Source organism: Xenia sp. Carnegie-2017, unplaced genomic scaffold (genome assembly GCF_021976095.1).
Source record: "Xenia sp. Carnegie-2017 unplaced genomic scaffold, XeniaSp_v1 HiC_scaffold_2, whole genome shotgun sequence".
NCBI classification, from domain to species: Eukaryota; Metazoa; Cnidaria; class Anthozoa; order Malacalcyonacea; family Xeniidae; genus Xenia; species Xenia sp. Carnegie-2017.
In genome coordinates, this window is record NW_025813482.1 from 4,362,460 (window position 1) to 4,383,861 (window position 21,402).

The 21,402-nt window shown below is 34.8% G+C and overlaps 3 protein-coding genes across 6 annotated transcripts; all 3 read right to left on the reverse strand.

The window, feature by feature from the left end:
- Positions 1-386: 386 nt before the first annotated feature.
- LOC124440159 (spartin-like) lies at positions 387-6,645 on the reverse strand. 2 transcript variants are annotated; one of them, XM_046990493.1, is made up of 14 exons: positions 6,443-6,645; positions 5,449-5,519; positions 4,914-5,007; positions 4,469-4,674; positions 3,977-4,072; positions 3,369-3,757; positions 3,123-3,146; positions 2,570-2,747; positions 2,284-2,387; positions 2,033-2,120; positions 1,843-1,933; positions 1,387-1,450; positions 1,219-1,250; positions 387-745 (listed from the first exon to the last, which is right to left on the reverse strand). In XM_046990493.1, the coding sequence occupies exons 1-14, from the start codon at positions 6,511-6,513 to the stop codon at positions 676-678; spliced, it is 1,578 nt and encodes a 525-aa protein (XP_046846449.1). In that variant the 5' UTR covers positions 6,514-6,645; the 3' UTR covers positions 387-675. The 2 variants fall into 2 exon arrangements, with proteins under 2 accessions (XP_046846449.1, XP_046846450.1); XM_046990494.1 differs by lacking the exons at positions 4,914-5,007; positions 5,449-5,519.
- Positions 6,646-6,973: 328 nt separating this feature from the next.
- On the reverse strand, positions 6,974-17,516 carry LOC124439807. 2 transcript variants are annotated; one of them, XM_046990058.1, is made up of 7 exons: positions 17,051-17,516; positions 16,319-16,411; positions 10,179-12,439; positions 9,751-9,864; positions 8,779-8,901; positions 8,381-8,503; positions 6,974-7,950 (listed from the first exon to the last, which is right to left on the reverse strand). In XM_046990058.1, exons 3-7 carry the CDS (start codon positions 12,238-12,240, stop codon positions 7,820-7,822), a joined length of 2,553 nt encoding a protein of 850 aa, XP_046846014.1. In that variant the 5' UTR covers positions 12,241-12,439; positions 16,319-16,411; positions 17,051-17,516; the 3' UTR covers positions 6,974-7,819. The 2 variants fall into 2 exon arrangements, with proteins under 2 accessions (XP_046846014.1, XP_046846015.1); XM_046990059.1 differs by having other exon boundaries at positions 10,179-12,077; positions 16,319-17,412.
- A 52-nt stretch (positions 17,517-17,568) lies between these two features.
- Positions 17,569-21,372, reverse strand: LOC124439810 (heterogeneous nuclear ribonucleoprotein A1-like 2). Of its 2 annotated transcripts, none has more exons than XM_046990063.1 (5): positions 20,643-21,372; positions 19,977-20,039; positions 18,527-18,772; positions 18,032-18,286; positions 17,569-17,906 (listed from the first exon to the last, which is right to left on the reverse strand). In XM_046990063.1, exons 1-4 carry the CDS (start codon positions 21,289-21,291, stop codon positions 18,033-18,035), a joined length of 1,212 nt encoding a protein of 403 aa, XP_046846019.1. In that variant the 5' UTR covers positions 21,292-21,372; the 3' UTR covers positions 17,569-17,906; position 18,032. The 2 variants fall into 2 exon arrangements, with proteins under 2 accessions (XP_046846019.1, XP_046846018.1); XM_046990062.1 differs by having other exon boundaries at positions 19,941-20,039.
- Positions 21,373-21,402: the final 30 nt, after the last annotated feature.

Here is a 21,402-nt window from a genome sequence, read left to right on the forward strand (position 1 = left end):
TGGGAACAGTTCTTATCCTACTAGCAGTAATTAACTTTAAAATCTTCAAGATTTCTAAGACAAAACGACAAAGCGATAATAAAATAGCAGAATCCATTCAAGGCAAAAGTTGCAGAAACAAATATAATCGACGGCGACGGTTATTTTATAAAGATATATCCAGTTGTGTGTTAGTTGTACTGTGTGGTTTCATCTGTTCTTTTCCAGCTATTTGCTACCAAATTCTGCATTTAAAGTTAGAAGTAATGCTCGGTTATGATATTTTAATGGCGACGGGGCTTTGGGCGAGTAGCATTATGAGTTTTTACTCATGCCTAAATTGTATCATATTTTTCTGGAAAAATGAAACTTTACGTCATGAAGGAATGAAAATCATAAAACATTTGTAGAAGAAAAAAGGACAGAGAAAAAACCTTTTATTGATAACACGAAGATTAAGCACATCTTATTTACAAAAGAGTAATAATTTTGACCTCGAACTGTACTCAACAGCTTCGAAATCAATTCCATAGTCAACTTCCAATAAACAAACAGCATCTTTATAATGATGATTTATAACTTAAAAAACGCTAATATAGCCACTGACTTACAAAATCACACAGTGGTACAAACAAAGAGTATTATATATGTACATACACAATTTACAGTGTTCATCGATGATTATTGCTTTATTTATTACATCTTCTTGTTCATATCGTACAAACATTCTTTTCCTGTCTGTTTTGCTGTGTTCTTTGCAATAGCTCTATATGGCGATGAAAGAAGTTTTATGGCATCAAACAAGTTAGCAATTTTTTTTCTTTGTTTGTTATCAAGTATCAACATATGGCTATCAGGGAAATACAAATACAATTTTTTTATACTTTTTTTCTCAAGCTAAACAACTTACAACGCGAGTGCAAAAATTACTAAAACGCGAGGTCCGCCCGTGATTTCAATTTGTTCGGTCAAGGAAGCCCGTTTTTATTTGGCCGTGGGCTAGCTGTTCTAGCATAACTAAGAACATCAACCAAAAAGTACAATATGTAACAGAGTTTTGGTTAATGCCAGGGGTTCAATAGTATGAAGGACGCGGGAACTTAAATAAATTGAAAGGTAGAACATAAAATGAGTCATGTGGGAATGTTGTACCAAATTTGATGCTCAACTACACGATAGAGAGTTCAACACTCAGTTCAAAAAAATCACTTCAAACCACGAGTCGTCGTAAAGACTTACTTGTATCCAAGATGGTTCACATTTTGATAAGCCTATAAAGTTGGTTAGATTGAATAAATAACAGACGAACAGAAATATACGGATAAAATTGAGCAGTGAATAAGAACTTTTGCAGTTAAAAGATTAAATCAATGGACTCGACGTTGGCGAGCAGTTGAAAAATAATACCTCGAAAGCATTAGCCACAGCACCCATGGCATCACCAGTGACTCTTCCAGCTTGCTCGCCGTACCTTCAAATATATGTAGAAATTCAAGTATTTCGATCAGAGTCCTTTTCCTGAGCTACGTTTTGGTTATAATTCTGTGTTTTATAATATGCGAAATTAATCCCTAATACAATCCTTGCCAAAGCTTAGTAATTCAAGATTAAGGGTTAAGGACACAAAATTATTGCCAAAAACACATTTCATACTATATTCAATAAGATATTCAGAGCCTATACTCTTGACCAATAAAATGACAGCAAACATTCGACACATGTATTTAGTTATATTTCAAATACACGAACTATCCGAGAAAACAAAATGTCTCTAAAACACAAGATAATTTGTAATAACAACTTTCGCTGCTACGGTAGCCATATTGTGATTATACGTTGATAATAGACAACCGTAGAACATACTTATGATCGACGGTCGTTACGGTAGCAGTGGAAATGTTGCTGTACAATATCTTCCAAGCATTAGTTAACCCTTCATAAACAACAGAAAAGCCTGAAAGAGAAGTTTACAAAATGAATTGTTAAATTAATGATAAATGAATGAGTACTGCTACATGACAACTTATATACGTATAGATGTGTTTATACTAACCACGCACACTACCCACAGCAACTTTTATTACTTCTTCTACATGTCCTTTCCCTTGACTATCGTTCTGTTTCGTTGAAGGCGGCAAAAGCTAATAAAACACGTATTTACATGTTGATGAAAAGACTCACAAAAACCACTGCAATAAACTGACTCGAAAGAAAAGATAAAGGTTTCAAAAACGTTGCATATCTTTGAATTATTTTATTAATTGTGTATGAATATAGTTGAGAAAAAAAATATATAATAAATACCTTACTACCCTGCTGGACAATTACTGGAGCAAGCTGTCTTCCAAGTTCAGTGGTTAATGCTGACACAGCAGATACAATTGCTGAAGATACTTGGCAAGCAACACCTAAAAAATAAACTCAAAATATCTGAACAAATCAACGCTATATAACCAATTTTTGAGAGCAATAAAAAAATTGTAAGCAAGTGAATAAGTGAAAAAGATTTCATACAACTCAACTTGGTTTTTAAGTCTCACATGCATAAATATTTTCTATTCATGAAAACTTTAACATATTAACCACTAACCAGTTGCTGTCCTTATCTGCCGAACATTTTTTTCGATCTTTGGATCAATTTTTGCACTTTCTTCATTCGGCGTTATTTTTCCTCGAAGTTTTTCCGACCCCTGGTTAATGAGTTGTCCACCAATTTCGGCACCTTTGCTTAAGCCCCAGGAAATAAGAACAGCTCCAGCTTCAATGCCCTAAAACCAAAAAAGTTGACAAGACTGCAAATTATCCAAAAACTTCCCCTATCAAACAAAACCCCTTCTCGAAGCGTGAGTTAGTTACGGATACTTGTCTCTAATAAACGACCAGGTCGTCTCTATAATAGAAGCTTCTTCAACATAACCATTATAATAGCGGGATGTCAAATGGGCTTAGAAAACATCTTTTAGTTTTGTTTAAATTGTTTATAGTTAGGAAATATCTACATTAAACTGCTAATTCTTTTGCTTTTCGAGAAGCAGTCAATATACCTAGATAGACAGTTGTGTTCAATGAACAGATGTAGTTTACAGACTTGTTATTACGTAAGTCCACGATTAAACATTCAGTGTTGAGATACTCTCACTTACCCTTGAAACTTTAGCGCCCCAGGTCTGTTTCACCAAACAGATGAAAAAAAAAACAAACACAATGAATATAAGTACATATGAGACTCCGCCTGGCTGTGTGATTAAGGTAACAAATATTCGCATGTTTAATCCTGTTAAATGTAATGTTCTTATGAAATCTACTGTTCCTAATACATTATAAAGGCCTCACCAGATAAACAGTGTTATCACAATTAATAATCGCTAATGAAGAATTAAATTCTACACCTGACTATCACCAGAAGTCAAACCACTTTTATCACTATTTGGTTCCAGTGATGTACGTGTTTCGGAGTCTTCAATTAGTGAAGGTGCAGAAGGTACAACAGTAGATGCTTCATTTGAATTTTGCTCTGAGGAATAATGTCTATAGTCTGAATAACATTTTAAAATTCTCTCAAATCGTTTAATTTGGCCATCGCTAACATCTGGAGAGAAAACGAGGCCAACCGTTGGGAACTTTCCTTCAGTCAATGATGACGTGCTAGAATTATTTGAATCTAAATTTATGTCTGGAATCATGAAAGTTCTCTCGTCTGTTTTGAGCACAGGAGAGCGTCCTGGGACTAGTGGGAACACCCACGATCCACAATGAAGGAAAGTGGAACTAGTATGATCTGAAAGAAATAACTCAACTTAGCTGAAAAATATTTGTAAAATTAAAAACATACAGCTTAATGAGAACTTATAAACTGATGTATCTGTCAGGAACCAAAACTGTCTACAAGTAAGATGTACGTAGGAGTAGCTTGAACAATAAATTACAACAGCGATTTTTCTATGTTTATTGTTGTCATGCAAATGACATGCAACTCAAACACTGATCTCTTGTTTACCTGAATTTTCAGAAGACAGCTGTAATGCTCGAAGGCTTTGAGGTTGGTACAAAGTAGTCACATTACCATCTTTAGAGACAAAGAACATTTTGACACCTACATAAATGAACATTTGTGGAACAACGTATGGTTGTACTGATGATTAATTTATTTGAACTCAGAAGAATCTCACTGAATTAACTAGAAATTGCAAACATACTTACTGCAGTATAATTATTACAGACCATTAAATTCAATTAATTCTGAAATGCTCAGTCATTGTGATAGATATTATTTTAACCATAAGCGTACTGGAGCTATCATTTCTAGGGGGCCAGTAAATACTTTCTCCAACATACAAAAAGGGTTCTGCCATATTTTTCACTGACTATCGTTAAAAATTTGCCCAACTTTTCAATCCTCCCCCGTCCCGTATGCCTATGATTTTAACAATGCTTGATTTGATTTCAAAATGAATATAGTTATATTTTACTAAGCTATGAGCACACTTACAGTTATTGACAGAAAAGAGCTCTCTTGCATCTTCCCAATTTTGTTGACAAACATCTCCATTGTCGATCTCAGCTGGAATGTAATGATGGGGGGCATTGTCTTGGGATCTAACATGACCAGGTGGAGGGGGTCGATTTGGGGCTTTAGGACGCTCTTTCAATTCAGAATTTAAATTTTTCAGTCTTTCTTCGGCCTGAACCTTAAGTCTAAACATAATGAAGGTGGATTTTAAATCAATTTATAAGTAGTTTTGTGCTCATTAGAGTAGTGAGCAATATTCATACAGAATACATAACTTATTATATAAATATCATGGGCTGTCGTGGAATATTTATAAAAACATGTAAAAATATCATTTGTTTGAATACATAATAACTTTACTAAGCCAAATGAAATCTATGAGTACATATGTATAAAAATGTACTTATGTGCTTTAAATTTTTACTTCTTGATTTTTTCAAGCAGGTGTTTGGAGTTTTTCCCATCTACAGAACTTTCAGAAATTTTTAATGCTAGAGCAACATCAATACTTCGCAAGGCTAAAAAAATAATAAAAAAAAATTAAATGTGTATATATTTATACCTCAAACAGGATGTATATACATATTTAATACACATTAAATCCCCTGAAGAGTGAGCAATCACGAAACAGGCTTGTCGGGATGAATCTGTAGTTTTGTGATTTTTCTCAACACCACTACACATATGTATGTATATATATATAGTGTTTGAAACAATGTACAGAAATGTGTCTTTTATTTAATCACCTGAGTACAATGGTAACTCCTGCACTTGGACATATATGTAGTTATTCATTATTGTATGAATTTGTTATAGAATGCTCAAACTCATAAGCTTTGCTTTATGTTAAAAGTATATGTCTTCATGTGAGACTCTACATTGTTCCGTGAATGCTAAGAGCTCAAACTCCATACTCTGTGTTAAATGTGTAAATTGTATTAAACAAATGTTACAATTACCTCTTGTATAATACTTTATAGCCTTTTCACTCTCCTTATTTTCATCACAAGTTATAGCTTTATTTATCTCCCTGGTTGATAAAATTTTTTCTTAACTTCAATGTAGCTTATTCAGCTGGGAGTTTGCGGGTAATTTTTAGTAAATGTCAATCACAGACCTGCCAACTCAAACAGTTTTACTCAAATTTAGCATCCATTTTACACAATTTTTGTTCATTTCATTTTTTTATAAATAAATATCAAATAGTTTAAAACAATAAAATATTGATTTTTAAGTCAAATGTGAAATGTCACACTGCTTAAGTGTTCACACATTTGATGCTTTCTACCAATTTTCAATCAAGTCATTTTTTATTACAACAAAGTTTAGGAAATTGGAATATCATTGCCAAAGCTTTGCTAATTAATATTTTCTAATATTACCTCAAAAGAAAGGGTCTATTACCTTTATATTCACTTTTAATATTTACAGTTGGAAAAAAGGCTCCCCGCTTTCCACAGTGTTATCTTAAGTTTTTCACTAAAATCTCCAGTTTTTTGGAGAGAAAAATTGAGAATTTAAGTTTTTGGGACTTTCAAGGTTGGCAGGTCTGCAATCAAGAAATTAGTAAGTTCATCTTTCACATGACATGCAGCAATTGCTTATACATCGCTTAAACTGCATGCTTTGAAATAAAAAAGGTGCTAAACTCCTTTGCCTTTTTTGGCAGTCTCACTTTATTTTTAGCATTTAGAAAGGTTATTTTTTTAAAGACAAATGTAAATGATGAATTATATATAATGAGCCACAACTAAACAATTATAAATCTTTCAAAAATTATCACATCAATGATATTGTGTCTGCTGAGAACCCATAAGATACATCAATGAGAAATTTAAAATAAATCCAATTTATGACAGTTACAGATGAACACATACAGAAAAAAGCAAATAGGTGATCCGAAATGAAAGTAGATGAAGAGAAAAATGAAATACGTTGTCAGTTATCACATACCTAGTTGCTTGGTCGTAATGCGATTTAATGAGAACCCCAGAAGCCTTTATCTCGGCTTCCGCAGTCGCCATTTTATCCAAACATTTAGCGCTAATGATTCAACATGGAAACAAGATTGATAAGTTTAGACCTATTATTTATCAAGCACTTTCCAATCTTCTTTGTTGATGTTCGCCTCCATACATGACTTGACATTTGCAATCTCAGATTGAAGCCGATTACGTCATCATATTTGGAAACAGGAAGTCTGTTCTTGATTCAAGAACAGAATTTCCATATTGAAAATAATTCAAAAATCTTGAATTATTTTCAACATAAAAATTCTGCATTTCCGAAGATTATAAAACCAAATTATTAAAATTCAGGGTAATATTACTTTTTTTGTAACGTAATAACGTTTCGAAATGCAAACGAAACCATCATAAAACATTCTAAATCGGTACTTAAAATCATTTATGGATTTGATTGTACTCAATTAAGTTTAGTATCCAGACCATCCAGACGAAGCGAAACAATCCAATTTTAGATCAATTTTAGTCTCAACATATTACGAATTAGTTTATAGTATTTTGAAGCTCTCAGCTATTCTAGACAAAGTTTTTCCCCAACTTCTCAACATATGTTGATTTCCTTCAATGTCTTCTTCATATAAAATTCAGACTTTCATGAAGCAAGTCATTGTTTATATTCTTGATTCATATAAAACGATTAAAAAAGTTGAAATCCAGAACGTTTTACGGTATATTAAAAAAGACTGAATTAAGTAACGATGCAGTCGAACAATTTCCACTTTCAATATGTAACACGGACTATTAGTTGCCTCAACAAAAATATCCGTTTGAGCGTTGATATATAATGTACATTATAAAAACAACATTTATATAAAATTTCTTGTCTTTCTATATAAGTATGTGGCAGGTAGTATATACATATAAGCATAAATGCATGAACGGGCCTATTGTTAAGGAGGTAATTCTTCATAGATTGGCTCGATGGTAGTGCTATTTTCGGAAACAATGGTCACATAACTTTCAGGCAATTTATTCTGTTCAAGACTAGGCTTATCCTGTTCATTTTCTCCAACAACCACATAATTTACAGCAATATTTGTGCTACCATCTGTGTTTCTTGGTAGGAGCGATTGGTAATTTTTGTCAATTGGAACCATCTTGGTTTCATCCAACTGATCATAAGCATTTTCCGTTTTAGGAACTTGCGGCAACTTTCGTCTTAAATTTTTATCACTTTCGTATGCAGCATTTTGAATTGTTCCAGTTTGAACTCCTGCCAATTCGACCGTTTTTTTCCGATATAAAAAGCAACCCACAATACATATAGCCGCCACTATGATATGCACTGCAACAACTACAGCAATAACTATAACGACCGTGTTGCTGTCAGAGGATGATTGACTTTTGGTGAAGGACTTGATGGTGAAGGACTTGATGATAATGGACTTGATGGTAACAAACTTGATGGTGGGGAACTTGATGATGAGGAATCAATGACTGTAATAAAAAAGCAAAATTAGAACTGTCAAATTCCTATCAAGAAGAGCTAATGCTGTTCAAAATCATTTGATGAGCAATCTGCTTTTAAAAAGCTGTCCTGCTTATCATGCACATTAACAATACATTGCTTCTATGCAGCAAAGTTCAATATCAAATGACTTCCCCTGATAAAGCGACCAATCGCTGATTCTTGAATACTTCAAGTAGTTACTTGATGTCAACAATTAGGACACAGAGTATATTTTGTCTTTGGAATTCTTTCCGAAGAAGGAGAATAAGTGAACAGCACGTGAAGAATTAATACTATTCTTCGAACTAGTTTGAAACACGTAATGAGTTTCAACTATCTTTCCTTTATATAGGACAAGACCAGAATATACTAAAAATGTCAGACAGCAATTATTTGATATTAAAAAGAGGAAAAAACCTGTGCATTGAAATCTACCATCACCAATATAGCCACTCTGACAGGTACAATTATAGGAACCAATGTTGTTTATACAGGTAGCTAGAGGATGACAAGCAGAGGGGTCGCTGCATTCGTTAGTATCTAAAATAAAATAGTTTGGCAGATATAGATATGGAATATGTCATCCAAAATATAGTGTTGCAATATTAACGTTCCTGTCATTCCATAGAGAAAATGACTGTTCTCATCGCCGGCATGGTTGATTTTATTACAATCATTAAAACACTTAATTGGCTATCATAAATATTTTCTTTAGATTCAATAGAAATGAAATATGTCACGCACACGAAATGACAAGTAATAATAAATCAACAACATTGGTTTCCAAATCACTAAAATACGAAATATCAACAAACCTGTACAGTTCCTACTTCCGTCTCCAGTAAAACCAGCTCTACATGTACAAATAAAAGATGCAATTGTGTTCGTACATGTTGCTTGTTCATGACAAACAGTGGAATTTTCACATTCATCTTTATCTAGAAAAATGACAAAAACTTTACAAGGGGTAACCCTTCAAAATTTAAAAAAACTTAGATACTTAATAAAAAAAAGGAAAAATCCAATTGCATTTTTACCTTATTACCATTTGCGTTCAACTGGTAACTGTCCGGAATTTTTCGCGTTTGTTTACGTTTCCAAAGTCACGTTTGACAGACGAAACGTCGGATTTCAACTGGTAAACGTAACGTTTGCTCAGGAATGTGTAACGTTTGAGGAACATTTTGAACAGGTTTTGGTCATGTGATTAACATGTTTATACGATTTTACAATAAAATGCTGTAGCAACTGAAAATTACATCTGTATACCTTAGGCGATTTGCAAAGTTTGATAATTGACCAGATAATATAAGAAAGAGCTGTTACAAACATAGAAATCCGCGATTTGAACAAACGTAACGTTTACCAGTTGAAACCCGACGTTTCGTCTGTCAAACGTGACGTTTGAAACGTAAACAAACGCGAAAAATTCGGGACGGTTGCTAGTTGAACGCAAATGGTAATACATACATTGACTCAAACTCATTTGACTTATTCCGCCCCTTCCCGAAACATTTTCTTAAAAAATAGTTCTGATTTTCCGTTCCAAAGAAAAAATAACTTCACTCTCCACAATAAGAAAAATTTAAACATTTTCATTTGTACTAGTTTGATGGGTCTCGTGTGTTCTGGTGCAATTATAATGGTTCACAAATACAGTAACCTTGAAATGTACAACCTCGGTCGATATCATACGTCAGTTAATAAGTTGCCATTTACTCTTTCAAATAAATCTAACTTAATTGCGAAAACGGTATCGAGGTATCTACATATGATGTCAATTATACCTGAACAAACCAATCCATTCCCTTCGTACCCATTTAAACAAGTGCATCTGTATGAGTCGGATGAGCTATCATCACACGTAGCTTGCCTATCACATATAGCACAAGCTTGAATTTCTGTCAAAGAAATGATTACCATATTTTATTGATTTAGCTATTTTCATTTTAAACCTGCAGAACACCAAATGACTTTCAAAATCTAAAAAACGTATATGGAGTGTTTCACACAGTTATAAATATAAAAGAAAAAACGTTTTAATATGAAGGAGAAACAAAGCTTTATATATTTTAAAGGTTCTGTTTATTATTAAAGTTAATCAGTATCCTTGTCAAACAATTTCAGGCACAAATTTTACAACGGTCTACTTTAGTATGTTGACCTAACCTAACGTATAAGAGGATTCAAAGGTGTAAACACTTAAAGAACTTACCACAATCAACATCTGGTGCATTTTGAACAGCTGTGATTAGTTGAAGGAATGTAAGGTTTGTAAAAGTATAACACAGCCTCGTTTCCATGACATTTTCCCAAGTTAAACTACTATTCAAAGTCGAGACAAATGATTCCCCGTATAGACATCGGATCTCTTCAAGTTGAAAACCTGTGGCCATTTCGACTGATTTTAGCAATGTGGTGTGTTCAATTTCGTCCAAAGTCTGACTAGTATCAGACAAAAAATTCTGCACAGTTACATTTTCAAATCTTATCTTCTTTGTCGTTGTAACTGTGAGGTTTTTAATATAGAATTCTTCATAAACCCTGATATTATTCTGTTCCACTGACCTCAGCGTCTTGTTGAACAGGCACATCGATAAATTATTTATATAAGCTACATTAAAAGGTCCAAATATGGAGGTTTTGATTGTCCTAAAGCCATCTTCCCGAGTAATAATACTTAGAGCGTCTGGATGATCATAAATATTGAGGGAAAACGCCTGAACGACCTGTTTATAAGATTGCTGCTTTAGAGCGTTTATAATCTTTGGCCATTCCAAAGACGGTAACGTTGTCAGATTTGAGTCGTGTGAAAAGTAATCAGAATATCCAACTAATGATACAATATTTCTCACATCATAGCGCAAAAATAAAGTCTTTAATACTGTATCATGAAGTTCGCTTATTGTCGTCGTGTTTATTATTCGCAAACCAGAAGACTGCAGCAATTCTTCTCTTGTAAACCCGTAGGTTGAAAGTAATTGCCGGAATTTCGGGGAAAATTTGTTGAAAGTGTAAAAGAAATCGTGAATTGGAATGTACGTAGAAATTATTCTAGGGATGGAAAGGTTTTCCAATTCTTCTTGAGAAAGACCGTCGTTATCTCTCACAATCTCTCGCAGAAGTGGAGTATCAAGGATTAGCCCACTGTTAAGCTTCGCTCCAAGTAAATTCGCGACTTCAATCCACGAGTCCATACTCGTTGCCTTGAAGAAAATCTCTAGCACGCTTAACCTGCGAACATTTTCTTCTGGCAAATGAAGTGTTTTGACAAGCTTCACAGATCTCGAGAGTGCCAAGCCTACAGGACAACTCAAATCTTCTAAAATAATTTTTGAGATGTTATACATTGTTTTTTCAATCGACGTCACATTACCACAGCTTCTATAGCTTGACAATACAACAGTTTGAAGTGCGTATAGCTGATTGGTGTTCCAACCATAAAGTATTTCTAAAGCCCTGACACTGAGATTCGTAGTAGAGAGAATAAGATTGTATAAAGGAAAAGAAAACCAATTCTGAGAGTCAAAACCACCGGATACTAACTTTTTGATTGCCTCATCTTCAAAAACATTTTTTCTTTTAATTATATCATCCGTGAAGGGTAAAATGAGTCTGTTTTTCAATTGTTCTAGATTGGAACTGACGATAGTCGATACACTTGTATTCAAAAGTTCAGCAATTTCTGACGGTTGTACACGCAACATATTGGAGTGGCAATGTAGAGAAGACTCGGCAATCTTCGGAAGAAATAGTTTCCATTCATTTAGAGTCACGTTGAAAGACGATAGACCAAGTTCCATTTCAATTAAAGACATATTGAAGCAAAAATAGCGTTGTAATGTTTCAATAACAGCTTCGTGTAGTTGCCCCAATGTAATAGGTGGACGCGTTAGTCCGTTTAATTCATCGCTGCTTTTTCCAGAGACATTCACAACATCAGATATGTTCAAGGAATAGCAAAAGGAATCACATTGATAAACCCGCAACTGAGCTGTACTCAGCAAAGATCTTTCATACAAGTTGCGTGCATCATTGACAATTCGTAAAACACTTCGATGATACAAATCTGATGCTGAATCGTTTGATGCTTGTTGAACATCCCAGGCGGTCACTTTGGAAAAAAAATCATCCGCTTGAGAAGAGTTGTATATCAAAGAGGTATTAACCCGAGGCTGCGGTAAATCTCTCAAAGGTGTTATGAACAGTGGTATGTTAAGACCAAACCCGTCATGAAGAATTAAAACGAGTAGAACCAAGTATCGAGCCAACAACATATTAATGCCGCTTATTCAGAAATGGTAAGGTTGTGGCAGCAATGATTTTATGAAGAGTTATAACGTAACCAGTTAATTCGCTAAAGTCATAAGGATCATACCAATGATACCACCCACATTTAAGGAATGTTGATCTCCAATGTATACAATACAACACAAAGAATTTAAATAGCATAAAAACCAATCAACCGTCGTTACCCTAGAAACGAAATGAACCCTTTCCTTCATTTGCATGTTTCATACGAGAGTATCGTTGCATGTTTGTGGATGTATATCATCCAGGTTAGTAGAGTCCAGTTGGTGTTGATTTTGACAGACATTTCGACAAACTTAGAGGTAGCCATCTTCAAAGTCAAGTGAGGAGTAAACGTCAGGTTAGCTGTATTTGTTATCTGGTTCTTACGACATTGTATTGTATGGGGAGGAAATATGTGGGAGTGTGGGTGTCAATTGTGTGTTGTCGTAGATTGTCTAAAGTAATGTGTTTGTAAGTACCTTGTTGGTTTCAGGTTGTGATCTGTTCAGTGGGTATAAATGGCATAAAAACCAATCAACCGTCGCTACCCTAGAAACGAAATCAACCCTTTCCTTCATTTGCATGTTTCATACGAGTATCGTTGCATGTGTGTGGATGTAGATCGTCCAGGTTAGTAGAGTCCAGTTGGTGTTGATTTTGACAGACGTTTCGACAAACTTAGAGGTAGTCATCTTCAAAGTCAAGTGAGGAGTAAACGTCAGGTTAGCTGTATTTGTTATCTGGTTCTTACGACATTGTATTGTATGGGGAGGAAATATGTGGGAGTGTGGGTGTCAATTGTGTGTTGTCGTAGTTTGTCTAAAGTAATGTGTTTGTAAGTACCTTGTTGGTTTCAGGTTGTGATCTGTTCAGTGGGTATAAATGGCATAAAAACCAATCAACCGTCGCTACCCTAGAAACGAAATCAACCCTTTCCTTCATTTGCATGTTTCATACGAGAGTATCGTTGCATGTTTGTGGATGTAGATCGTCCAGGTTAGTAGAGTCCAGTTGGTGTTGATTTTGACAGACGTTTCGACAAACTTAGAGGTAGTCATCTTCAAAGTCAAGTGAGGAGTAAACGTCAGGTTAGCTGTATTTGTTATCTGGTTCTTACGACATTGTATTGTATGGGGAGGAAATATGTGGGAGTGTGGGTGTCAATTGTGTGTTGTCGTAGTTTGTCTAAAGTAATGTGTTTGTAAGTACCTTGTTGGTTTCAGGTTGCGATCTGTTCAGTGGGTCTTGTTCTAAGTTGGTATACCAACTTTCTATAGTCATTACTGTAAGTAGTGCATTTTGCCAAGTCCCAGTCAGTGTTGAGTTTTGTCAGTCGGTGATGTTAGGCAATGTAATTGGTTTTGTCTTGTTTCTTTGTAGTGCATGTGTGTTTAGTAAATCTTATGTTTACGTTCCTGCTAGTCTCCCCCACTGGCCTCCACGATATAGGAAGCGTGACAGTAGGAGCAAATTATTTTGTAAACTGCAACAAGTCGTTGCAAATCGTCGATTGATGTAAGAGTATAATTGTTCAGGGACAATTGTTTTTTGGCACTAAAGTGTTTCCTAAGTGCCAACTTGCGGAAAATGAACATATCTATCGCTATGGTGATATAACAAATCTGAACATAAAAAGCGAAAAATAGCTTTACTATTGTTGTATTCGCAAGATATACAACGTCTAACCATGCAATGAAAAGGAGGTAAAAGCAAGATTAAAGATGATTAAGTGATTTCAACAGTGAGTTATGACTAAGTGATTTCAACAGATCACAATTGAACTACCGCGCATTACAACAAGTTAATGATCGGGGCTACAGAGTCAAGTGTCTGAAGTACGTGGGACTTCAACTATATTTAGACTCAATACCCACCAATACCATCAAAGAAACTATTGTAACAACAGTGTTCGTTGTGGGCTACTCGAGTGCATTATGAAAAGTCAACTTATATTTCTATTAGCTGCATCCGTAGGACTTGTTACGTAAGAGACTACATTATATTTGTCTAATTTTAATTAAAATATGCGGTTAAATCTAGAGTATACTTTTAAATAAAATTGCTGATGTATGAGCTATGAGCAAAAGTCGAAACACAATGAGAAAGATTGCGGAATCTTTTCGCATTCTAAAGCCAAAACTACGGTGGCTCACAAAGGACACAACACAAAATTATAAGAATTATGCAAAATAAAGATATCAATACATACACAAAATACATTACACACATACAAAATAAAGATACACACACAAAATACATTATAAAGACACACAAAATAACAATATACTCACAAAATAAAAATACACACACAAAATATGATCGCGGGCGCTTGAAGTGTCGGATAGCTGACTACTATCAGTTTATTATAAGGTTGTAATCAGATATGTGTAATTGTGATTTTAACATGTGGTCGACTAGTACTTGTCGTCATATTTAACAGTTTTAACTGCGAAATATTTTAAATGACATTTGGAAAGGAATCGAAAGCAAGCTCTTGCGATCAGAGGCGTAACAAGAACGGGGGAGGAGGAATTGGGGGAGGGGGGTGCACATTGAAAGTGATTTGAATTTCAAAAGAAATCAGTAAGGCACAACAGAATATATGAATATGCACCCCAATTAACGTTCTAGTTACGCCTCTGCTTGCGATACTGAAGCGAAAAATCAATATAAGAAATAATAAGCAATTATTGGATGAGGTTGAGCATGATATCAAGAATTATTCAGACCGAGGTCAATGTAACAATGTTATCTGCCGAAGCGAAGCTGAGGGCGAAAATGATAAAACATTTTTCAAACCTTCGCTAATTTGTTTTTGTCAGACGGTTTATTCAAGTTCGTCTCGTTTAAACATATTGTAAATGTGTTCAATGCCAGCTTTGCCGCTTTTCTAGAGTTTTCCGCATCCTTTTCCTTTAAAAGCTTTTACATCGTTTTTAGAAACAGTGGCAAACATCGCTGTTATTTGATTTGTTTTCAAAACCGGCTTTTAATGGCGGCCATATTAGTAGAAACTATTATCTGTAGGTTATGACGTCAACTATTACCTGCAGGTAGTTGAGCAATCACGGCCGAGAATGCTCACAGAGTGAATAATAACTAGCGTTAATCGCGCCGCACGCTCCTGGCATAATTATGTTTTGTGCCAACTGTGGTGCACAATCTCTTGACGAAGCTTCTTTTTGTCACAAATGCGGTGTCCATATCGACATCAGAATACCGGAGGTTTAAATAAGTCTGACGATTGCCCATACGGATAACCACGGTTGAAATAACCTGTTATCAAGCGTGTAATGATAAACACGCTGATAACAGGTTATTCTTTTGCTCTGATAAACAATCATCGCAGTACGTCTTTGATTCCGAGAATGAGCCGCAATCGTTGCAGCAACCAGGACAACACATTAGCCTTAATTTTACCCAGAATACAGGGAACAATATTGTAAGCAACTTTGAAATAATTGATCACAGTGAAATGAGTGAATTTTGTTATGTACTCTGGAAGTTGGAACCATTGGAACTTTGAAAACATACACGATCACGCCGACACTGCAAGGGCCCGCGATCATATTTTGTGTGTGTATTTTTACTTTGTGTGTGTATTTTTATGCTGTGTGTGTATAATGTATTTTGTGTGTATATAATGTATTTTGTGTGTGTATAATGTATTTTGTGAGTGTATTTTTATGTTGTGTGTGTTAATGTATTTTGTGTGTATATAATGTATTTTGTGTGTATAATGTATTTTGTGTGTGTATTTTTATGCTGTGTGTGTATAATGTATTTTGTGTGTATATAATGTATTTTGTGTGTGTATAATGTATTTTGTGTGTGTATTATGTATTTTGTGAGTGTATTTTTATTTTGTATGGGTGTGATGTATTTTGTGTATGTATTAATATCTTTATTTCGTATAATTCTTATTATTTTGTGTGGTGTCCCTTGTGAGCCACCGTACAAAACATGGACTCCACAATATTCATTAATTTTTCATGATGCTGATTCCGATTATAGAATTCATGAACTTAAAAACAATAGTTTTTGAAAAAAATAATAACAAACCTGAAAGATAACCTGAGAACTTCTTTGAAACCAAATGAAACACATCTCACATCTCACTCCAAGATTATTTCAGCCAACACACAATCGTCAGATCTACTTTTAAATAAAACAATAACAGATTAATTTGTGTATATAAAATATTAATGTCAGCTAAATATAATTTAAAAACTTAACAAAACCAAATCTTTGGATGGATGATTGTTCCGGTTAAAAATAGCAATGTTGGATAGACATCAGATGGAGTTGACTCGACGCTATTCTAACTCAAGAAATGCTTTGACTTTTGCATGCAAAGTTGTGGCTACACAACTGAAACTTTAAGATGTGTTTTGATGCTAGATTGGTCTCACGAGATAGGGAAGGATAACTTATGGCAATTTCCATTGAAAGAACTAGTCCAAAAGGGGATTGGGGACTAAAGCGAAAGTGTCATGTAAACTTCTAAAGTCGATATTTGATCGATATTTTAATACATTGTGAGCAATCCCCTCTTTTAACATGTGCCTCAGCATTTCTACTATAATCAGAATCCATGCAAACTCGTTATTCAATATGTTAAGCTCGTACTTCAATTGGCGAATTTGCTCGCGGGACGGGGAACAAAAACACGTGATACCCTTGGGCCAAAACGAACATCGATGCGAAATATAAAAATATTTTATTCACTTCATGTCCGTCAAACATATTCGCTTCAAGAAGAAGAGCCAGAATTACCTGAAAATGTTGCAGTACCTGCGAATACAAACTTCACAACCTTTCTAGAACTGTCTTGTATAAAATCTAAATGTTTCTCCTCTGAACTTCATTCCTGCAATCTCCCGCGAGTCTCAAAAACAAATCTGGTGTTCTTCAACGAAAACTGGCATTGATCGTCGAAAATAAACTTATGACTTCTGAGTTCAAGTTGATCGACTCTACCTCATTTAAGTTGCCGTTTCTATTTTCTGAGCTTCTCCCATCTGCTACGACATAACTTTTTCACATCAAAGTACTTAAATACAAATAGCGACGTTGTGTTGTACAGAACGTCTTATGAATGATGACGACGGAAAATCTTGCTTATTAAGTTTTTCACAATTCACATATAGCTACCTCTTAACAGAAAATCAGACTTTCCAGCATTTCAGTTGCTGGCTATTGGGTAATAACATTAAACTATTTATAAGTCGTCAGTTTAAAATTGAAAGACCATCGAAAGGCTTGTTTAAAGAAAATATATGAAAATTTAAAAAGAAACATGAAATTTGTCATTTCTGGGTGGAAGATTCATCGGAAAATATCATTGTTACTTGTTCTACAGGTTTACACAATTATCAATTAAAAATAATAAAATATATAAAGACACAATTTAAATTTCAGAAGATATTAGCGTACTTTAGCATTTTAGTAATACATACATTAAAAGATAATGTCACACAAGTTTGAGTACAAGATCAGCTGTGGTACAAAAGCTAAACTGAAGAAAACTGAGTACTGACTACAAAAGCCATTTACATAACTGTTTCAAGATAAATTTGAGTTGTCGTTATCTACCGTCCAATATGCTAATCATTCTACCTGTCAAATCGACTGCTAATGCTGTTTCCATCTAAATAGAATATGTTATAATCATTCATTAGAATATAATCATTTCGCTTTCTTTAATTCTTTGAATACCTCTCAATAGTAGAATATCAGGTTTCCAATTGAATCAATTAAGTAATACAAAACTACCTTAGTATGGTTTATACCCACGATTGCCAGATCCACTCCTTGATGGTCCATATGTGGATGACGATTGATCGTAAGAGCCAAGTTGAGCAGTACCATTGGCAGTACCAGTGCCACCAGAAGCATAAGCATTATATAATGCAGCTTGAACATTTCCTGGATTCATTCCGGCAGCACCAAGCACTGCATTCATTGCATTTGAATATCCAGACATATCTGCAACATTTGCGGCAGCTTGGTCACCGTAAATTGACACATCTGTAATATATTCGAATACTACTCAACAAGCATATTTATAGGATGTACTCTATTGTATGATTACGGAAAACTTAACAAATAAAGCTCCTATATCGAACATTATTAGCCGCCGTTTCATGTCAAATGCTCCACTCTCAATAAAAGGTTTAGGTTTAATGGCATTTTACTCGTCATTAAAACACACAGCAGTGCATTACTTATAAAATACGGAGAACATGAAAAATATGGTGATTTTTGTACCTGTTGCTCTGTATGTATCAGAACGGTCACGACCAATCATATCAGTGTTACTTCTTTGATTCATAGCAGCCATATTTCCAGCCATATTTCCTGCCAAATTTCCAGCCATATTGCCTGCCATATTTCCTGCCAAATTTCCAGCCATACCCCCCATATTAGCCATTTGACTGAAGAACATACTCATCATTCCTGCCAGAGCCATGGGGTTCATATTCACACCAGCCCCAAATCCACCACCGTTTCCACCTAAAACCATGAACAACGTTTCAGACTGAATTACAATAAACTATAAGTATCACATCTATAGTACAAAGAAATGTTTTACAAAGAACTTTACACCAAAAAGGAGCAAATGGTTTCCAAAAATACATGTTTGATGATTCAACATAAAATTGGAGCAATGCACCAGAGCTCCGTGAGTGTCGTGACGTCATTATGTGTATCGCGACGTCACCATGTGTTAAGTAACGTCACACGTCACGAGCACAAAGTAAATTATTGTACGGTGATGAGTGAGTATTTGATGCTGGTGAAAGAGTTTAAAGATATTCAAACTCTTTCAAACTCCAGGTCAGATGAAAAGAAAAGAAATGAGTGAATTAATGAAATGTTGGATAGATTGGTTGAGGCAGAAGTGAGATAATTCATGACAAACTATCAAGTATCATATTTTAGAAAATATACATCCCGTTGTTAATTGCAGTCATTTATTGCAGGAATAGAGAAACAAAATTACGTCTTAAAAAAAATCTGTTAAAGCGATGATAAACCTTTGTTGAAGGTGAAAAGAAACATCATCCTCTAGGGGTCAACATCAGAAATACGTTTGCCAAACAAAGCAAAAAAACGTGGAAAAAAGTAAAGGAAGTTCAAAGGAATGTGTGATAATGAACAAGGAGAAATCGCGACAGGCATATCAATGAGCGTTAACGACGGATGAATATAGTCTTTTGAACATGCAGGTCAATCATAAATGGTGTGGTTATGTAGAATTACGCATTCAATTATATGAGTTACAAGGAAACAGCAATGAACAACAGACCTTGGAAGCAAACAGAAAAAGAGAACACGTTATGCACTCCTACTTTACAATACATTTCTCGTTGTTTGTTAATCAAGCCATTTTTATCAGATCTTGTCTCTTCTGGGTGGAACAACATCAGTATGTGCAAACGCTACAGATTTTTGTCAGAGTGACTTTCTTCACAATGAAGAAAGTGCGATTAGGGTCCAAAATTGAACCCAGATGTATGTAGAAAGGTTCATGCAACGATTTTGTAAAACAAAACCAAGAGATACTTTCCAACAACTATTAAAGTGTGTTTGAGTTCTTTAAACCTAGCATCAGTTCGGGTAGTTAAATTACCATTCATTAATTGGATTATTGTGATAAAAAAGAGCACAATCAACTAACCGCCAGCATTTCCGCCACCAAAGAAAGGTAGCCTACCTCCACCTTGACCAATCATTGACAATTGATTTAATCCAGAAGTGAAATTGCCTCGACTTGGCTCTTAAAAAAACAAGTGATTTAAACATATTGTAAATAATAAAAGTACATAGCCATAATAATAGTCCTTAGATGCCCCAGATGTTACAAATTGGCTATACATATGATAATGAATACAAAAGCACAACTGCCATAGATGTACATTTGATTGGATTTTTTTTACAAGACAGGAAACATATACCATAGAATATCAGACTTCTTTTACCCCTTGACATTATTTTATAACGACTTTAAGTGATGGAATTCTTTTCTTAGTTGGTTTCCATTTAATTTGGTGATTGTTGCTCATCTGTTTCAATTCCACTGCAAGCACTACTCACTCCCAGCAGCTGTACATGTAGTTGATGGCATCCCTTGCCACAACTTTTGATAAACTTATTTTGCACTTACATGCATAACATTACATGTTTGTAAACAATACTCCCCAGTTCAAACCATTTACTTAATACATAACATTGCATGAAATGAAATCAAATATTGTGGCAGATCTGCTTCAATACAAGGTTTAAATATTTTAGTTTTATTTGTAAGGGAGGTGACATGAGTTAACATGGCTTATAATGAATTATGAAGGATAAAAGACATAAAAGGCATATATGTACCAACCATCATGTCGACTATCTCGTCTACGATCATCCATTTTACGCTTGGAATAACTGTGGTGATCTCTTTGCTCCTTTTTCATCATGGCTAATCGAGATTCAGCACGACGAACTTCAACAGTTTTAGTTCTGATTTCAAAATATTTTACTGAACAAACTTTATCGACGATTTCTTTACAATCAAAAGTGACAAAACCAAAACCACGTAGTCTTCCTGTATCTGGATCTTTCATGATTAAAACCTCCTCAATTTTACCTTGACCAGTTTCATTACAAAACGTAGTGAAGCAATTGCGAATATCTTCCTCTGTCGTCGCGCTTGCCAGCCCACCGACAAAAACTTTGTTCTCTTTCTCTTGTGTTCCTTCGGAAGAGCTCCGTGTTTCATCTTTCGCCACGGCGCGTTTTGGTTCAACTTGTTTACCATCAATGAAATGAGATTTAATACCTAAGACATCATCAACTGATTCCACATTTTCAAAAGTTACAAACCCAAATCCTCTGGATCGTCTCGTATCTGGGAAACGCATAACGACAACATCTACGATATTTCCCCAACGAGAAAAGTATTCACGAAGATCATCTTCCGTAGTCTCTAAGCTCAAGCCACCAATAAATAGTTTTCTCAACTGTTCCGTGTGATAAGGAGGCATGTTGTAGCAATTTACTCAGCAATTTAGGGATGAAAGAACTTGTTCGAGTTCGACAACGATTGTATTTACATGAAAATTCCATAGTGCGCATGCGTTAATCTCGTGTGCTTT

Excerpts from the sequence above, each read along its gene's own strand:
- LOC124440159 (XM_046990493.1), bottom strand. The coding sequence starts at position 6,513 with ATGGCGACTGCGGAAGCCGAGATAAAGGCTTCTGGGGTTCTCATTAAA. Across the intron at positions 4,073-4,468 it reads GCTCTTTTCTGTCAATAACT|GTGTCAAAATGTTCTTTGTC; the intron begins GTAAGTGTGCTC and ends TCATTTATGTAG. Across the intron at positions 746-1,218 it reads GTGAACCATCTTGGATACAA|AGCTATTGCAAAGAACACAG; the intron begins GTAAGTCTTTAC and ends ATCGCCATATAG.
- LOC124439807 (XM_046990058.1), bottom strand. The coding sequence starts at position 12,240 with ATGTTGTTGGCTCGATACTTGGTTCTACTCGTTTTAATTCTTCATGAC. Across the intron at positions 9,865-10,178 it reads TGCACCAGATGTTGATTGTG|AAATTCAAGCTTGTGCTATA; the intron begins GTAAGTTCTTTA and ends TTTCTTTGACAG. Across the intron at positions 8,504-8,778 it reads CGGAAGTAGGAACTGTACAG|ATACTAACGAATGCAGCGAC; the intron begins GTTTGTTGATAT and ends ATTTTATTTTAG.
- LOC124439810 (XM_046990062.1), bottom strand. The coding sequence starts at position 21,291 with ATGCCTCCTTATCACACGGAACAGTTGAGAAAACTATTTATTGGTGGC. Across the intron at positions 20,040-20,642 it reads ACGAGATAGTCGACATGATG|AGCCAAGTCGAGGCAATTTC; the intron begins GTTGGTACATAT and ends TGTTTTTTTAAG. Across the intron at positions 18,773-19,940 it reads TGGTGGCGGAAATGCTGGCG|GTGGAAACGGTGGTGGATTT; the intron begins GTTAGTTGATTG and ends TCATGGTTTTAG.